The sequence below is a fragment of the Cupressus sempervirens genome, chromosome 8, assembly GCF_028749045.1.
Source record: "Cupressus sempervirens isolate cs-2001-9-10 chromosome 8, ASM2874904v1, whole genome shotgun sequence".
In the NCBI taxonomy this organism is placed as follows: domain Eukaryota; kingdom Viridiplantae; phylum Streptophyta; class Pinopsida; order Cupressales; family Cupressaceae; genus Cupressus; species Cupressus sempervirens.
Genome location: NC_143125.1, coordinates 751,406,048 through 751,411,157, shown reverse-complemented (window position 1 = coordinate 751,411,157; position 5,110 = coordinate 751,406,048). Strand labels below are relative to the sequence as shown.

Below are 5,110 nucleotides of genomic sequence, written 5' to 3'. Positions count from 1 at the left end.
AAGAATCAATTGAAATATATTGAATTTCAAAGATTAGTTTTTTGAGTGGCATGAGTGATATAACAATAAAAAACTAATTTTTTTCATGGCAAGATAGATACCCACTTATGGCCAAATTGTGGCATATAGATTTCAATCCACTGACTGAATTGTTTAATAAGTTTCCTATCTAGGTCCCGCTCCCGAACGTCTTGATGCATCTTTGGATAGAGTCTGTTTTAGAAACTATCAGGGACTCTCTTGGAGATTTTCTATATGTGGACTCTGCCATATCTGATGTTCTCCATTCGACATGTGCACGAATTCTTGTTGAGATGGATATCTCAAAGGGCCTTCTAGAAGAGATTTGTTTGGACTCTTTGCGGGGATCCTGGACCCAAACGTTGGATTACGAAGATATTCCCTTCCTTTACAGAAAATGTCATAAGACAAGTCACATTGTTGTTCGTTGTGCTATTGGGAAGACTAAACCAAGGCTCTCACCTTCCTGGTGATCTGGGGTATCCCTTAAGCATTACATGGTGTTTAAGTCCTTAGATGTGCCCTCAGAAGGTTCCTCAGAGGATGCGAATGATTCTAGCTCACCCCATGATGTTGACATCCCAGAGCCTGTGGTTGTTGAGGATGTCAGGTCCTCTCCCCCTGCTAGTGATTTGGTGCTAGTGATTGCTGAGGAAGGCCAGTGTCTTGCCCCTGGTCCTTCTCCTGCCTCTATCCCTGTCTTGGTTGATCTTCATGATCCTGTGGAAGGCCATCTTTCTACAGATCCTCCTAGAGAGTTTGTTGTTGCTCCTATTCCCCCTAGCTTCCACTCTTCAGTTTCTTCTGGGGATTGGATTGGTGAGGCAGCTAAGGTGGAGGATGGTTGGACTACGGTAAAAAGAAAGAAAACAAAGCCCTATTCTCCTCCTTTAGAAATGAATCTTCGGTCGAGCAAGGGAGACTCTAAATCAAAGGGTGCATCGTGAGCTCCCTTGTTGTGCCTAGTTTTTTGGAGGCAGATCCTTCTATTTGGATAGTTGCTTCCTAGTTGGTTATTTTGTTTTGGCTGGTGATAGGCTTCTATCACCTTGGTTGCCCCTTTTTTGGGGGGTGACCAGCTCCTCTTTGGTTTGTTGTAATTTTGTCTTTGTGCTTATTGAATATCTAAAGCTATGTACAGGGTTTCAGGCACCCTTCAAAACCTATTTTCCTTAATAAAAAAATAATAATAAACAACTAATATTGATATAAGAAATGAATTCCAAAACATAAGAATGATAATAATCATAATAGATATGAAATATATACAAATATATAAAATAAATATAATAAAATTGAATATGTTGAAAATAAGTGAATAATTAAAAATAATTTCAACTAAATGAAAAATTGAAACAGGTATGCAAATAAGAATAGCTAAGGATTTCTAGAAATATTTAATGGTGAGTAGTCCCTTTAATTTTTGTTTCACCTTAAAAGAATTAGCTCCTAAATTCAAGAAAGTTGGTGGTGGTGTCAATTTCATGACTAAGATCAACCTAAGATTTTTAAATTTATCAAATTAGTTGTTGTGTTAGCCCACCCTATTTCCACCTCAAATTGAGAGGACTAGAAAGTTGGAGTTCCTATTTTGTAGAAAAAAGATTCTAAATAAAACATTTAACCCTCAAAAAATTTATCATAGAACCTTCCACTACACAAAAATAGATTCCAAGCTCCCCATAAGACCCCTCCCTTACCAAAAAAAAATTTAAAAATCTCATATAATAAATATGAGAATAATTACAAAATATTTGTTACTTAAGTTGCAAGGAAGTGTCCTCTCATCTCATCAGATCACATGTGAACTAGCCAATTTAAATCAACTTCATATCTAATGAGAGACACTAGAAAATCCAAAAATGATCACAATCCATTCAAAGGTGACCAAACAACCAGCGTTAAGCGTGACAAACGAAGAAAGGAAGCCGCCAAATCAAAAGACAAAAGAACATAACTTTCACTGCCACAAAGGACACCATCTCATATAATTGACCCACTCCAATGGAGGCAACTGGTTCTTGGAGGACTGTAATGTCCATTAATAGATGAGAAAAATTAAGACACAACCATCAATAAAGAGAGAAATGGAGAAGGGGCCATTGAGAGAGGAAATGAGCAGCAATGGAGTTTTCAGTCATAAAAAGAAGTTGAAAATGTTGCTATGCTCTTGGACTTTCTTCTGGAGATTATTTCTCATTGTCTCTCTTCTCTTCTACACTCAATTGTTGTTCTCCTCTGATCTTCTTCAATGGAGTGATTCTGTTACCACAACAAGAACAGCAGCAGAAACTACAACCAGCATCATTTCAAGTGTAAAATTAACTGGTGATTCTACTTATTCAGGTAAATGTTCATCTTCAGGTACTCCAATTATGGTACAATTTTTGCAGCAGGATTCTTTTGTTCATTGGATAGTTTTGCATCTTATACGAGTTTTTATGCAAGTAGGAGATTTAGCATGGAAGGCTTGTCTGATTGTATGTTTCAATTGGATTTCTTAATGTCTTATGAGTGTTTGTTTTTCTGTTGTGTTGATTGGTTTAACCAGTTAAAATGTTCGCTATAGACACACATTACATGCACACAAGTAGATATAAGGTTATATTGTACAGGGGATTTAGAATATCAAGAGTTAATTCTTCAAATAAAGAGTCCACGGATTTGTTGACTTGATTTAATATTAGCAGAATAGAAGGTTGTACTGTAAAGGAGATCTATAAATTCCAGGAATTATTTTTAAAAGTTCATGGGTTTAGGACTTGATTTATATGAGTACAAATGGATGTTATAGTGTAAAAGAGGTTTGAAGTAACAAGATTCTGCGGGAAGTTTTAAAATATGAAAATTGTTTTTCATTTCTTGTAAGAATGAAGTAGACTGTAATTATTTGATTTGATTGTGTTATAGTTTTTGTCTTAATGTTTTAGATTGTATTTCATGATGCAATCTTTCATCTTCATAATAAATTACTGAGTGTGATCTAAAACATTGATAAAAATATATATTATACAATTGAATTCACATATAATTAGTAAACAATATGACTCTAAAAATGTAATACCATTGAAAAAATAGTACATATAGTTACTATTAGTTATTTGATCACAGGAAAAATACCAAGAGACTATTACTATTATGATTCAAAAAAATTTAAGATATCTTGAAGAGGAAAGGTGATACTACTAGTGTAGAGAGTGAAGTGGCACCATCTTTGATGACAAAATAGGAATGTAAAGATGGAATTTTATCAGTTTCTTATCTAAATCCAATGCTCCTAGACTGTATGCAAAAGAATTTTCAATTTATTGGTGGTTGTAGACAAACCCTCGAAGGACTTTGAGATTGGGATCAATATCTCTGTTTTGACTAGTGATATAATCTCTTGAAGAATCTGTTCTGAAAGCAACTTTGTCTGTCCAGGGGACCTCCGTGAATTGCAAACAGCATGGAACACCCTCACATTTGGCTCTGACCCATCTCCAAAGCACCTCAAGATTGCCCTTTTTGTAAAGAAATGGCCAAGCAAGGGCAAGGCAGGGGGCTTGGAACGCCATGCCCAAACCCTTCACCGAATTCTTGCAGAAAGAGGACATACAGTCCATGTTTTCACAGCAATTCTCCAAGACCCAGCTGAAGTTCTCACTCATGACAAAACCATGCACTTTCACTTCAGCAACTACTCTGATCCAGGCAAGATATCTTCATGGTCTCTCTTTCAGAACATAAGCAAGCAAGTGAATGGCTTTGACATTATACACACTGAAAGTGTATGCTTGCCACACAAATATGCAAAGGGATTGCCCAATGTTGTGGCCACGTGGCATGGGATAGGGTATGAGATCATACATTCAGACATTGTCCAGGACCTTGCAAGAGAGCCAGGGGAGCCAAGGGGTCAAACCCTAGAGCAAGCCCTAAAAGCAAGGGTGGGAAAAGTAGTGGAAGAAATCAAATTCTTTCCCAATTACAAACACCACATTGCAACTAGCGACTATGTGGGGGATGTGTTGAGGACAATCTATATGTTGCCAGTGGAAAACATACATATTATTTTGAATGGTGTGGACCCAAAAGTGTTTAGACCTAACCCAATCAGAGGTCAAGCATTTAGAGCCGTATACAATGTGCCTGAAAATGCAGAGCTTGTAGTAGGGATGGCAGGAAGGCTGGTTAGAGACAAAGGACATCCTATGGTCTTCAAAGTTCTTCAAGAGATGTTTATGAATAATCAAAATAGAAATGTGTTTTTTCTGATTGCAGGGGATGGACCCTGGGCCTCTAGATATATGGAGCTGGGATCTAATATCAAGGTTGTGGGCTCTTTAGGCTCAGATCAGTTGGGGGACTTTTATAATGCTTTGGATATATTCATGAATCCTACATTGAGGGCACAAGGATTGGACCATACGTTGCTTGAAGCCATGCTGTGTGGGAAGCCTCTGTTGGCTACCCATTTTAGTAGCATCACAAGGAGCGTTGTTCTAAATGAAGAGTTTGGGTATACTTTCAGCCCAACTCATGAATCCCTGAAGAAGGGATTGGAGAGAGTTATAGAGGATGGTAAGAAAGTGGTAGAGAAGAAGGGAAGGGCTTGTAGGAGAAGAGCTTCTCTGTTGTTTACTGCTGAAAAAATGGCATCTGCTTATGAGCGATTGTTTCTTTGTATTGCGAAGGGGCATAAGAAAGATAGTGACTTGTGTAAGTATCCACTTTATTTTGATTGATTGATTTCAAAGGCTATCTATACGGTTTTCCCACCGGATTATGTTCCCTGCATTAACAATTTTCGAACATTATTTCTCACTATCCATTGAAGGCACTACGTACCACGATAGCTATAATTGTGAGCGAAGTAGTTGTGAATGTAAGTTATTAGTTCATGTCTTTCACAGGAAAATGGAATCTCGAGGTTCCATATTAGTTACATAAATCTTAAAGTTTGAAGATATATTAATGTTTGCAAAAATAATATTAATTTGTGTGTTTCTTTAAAATTGAAAAATATAACTTTTTAAAAATTGTATCAGCCTATGATAAAAAAGGGAATGAAAAAAATCAATTTTTCCTAACAAAAATACAAAAAATT

The 5,110-nt window shown here is 36.7% G+C and overlaps 1 protein-coding gene across 1 annotated transcript; it reads left to right on the top strand.

Moving 5' to 3' along the window:
* Nucleotides 1–1,887: 1,887 nt before the first annotated feature.
* On the top strand, nt 1,888–4,794 carry LOC149544602 (uncharacterized). Its single transcript, XM_089796416.1, has 2 exons — nt 1,888–2,367; nt 3,445–4,794. The coding sequence occupies exons 1-2, from the start codon at nt 2,070–2,072 to the stop codon at nt 4,746–4,748; spliced, it is 1,602 nt and encodes a 533-aa protein (XP_089652542.1). The 5' UTR covers nt 1,888–2,069; the 3' UTR covers nt 4,749–4,794.
* Nucleotides 4,795–5,110: the final 316 nt, after the last annotated feature.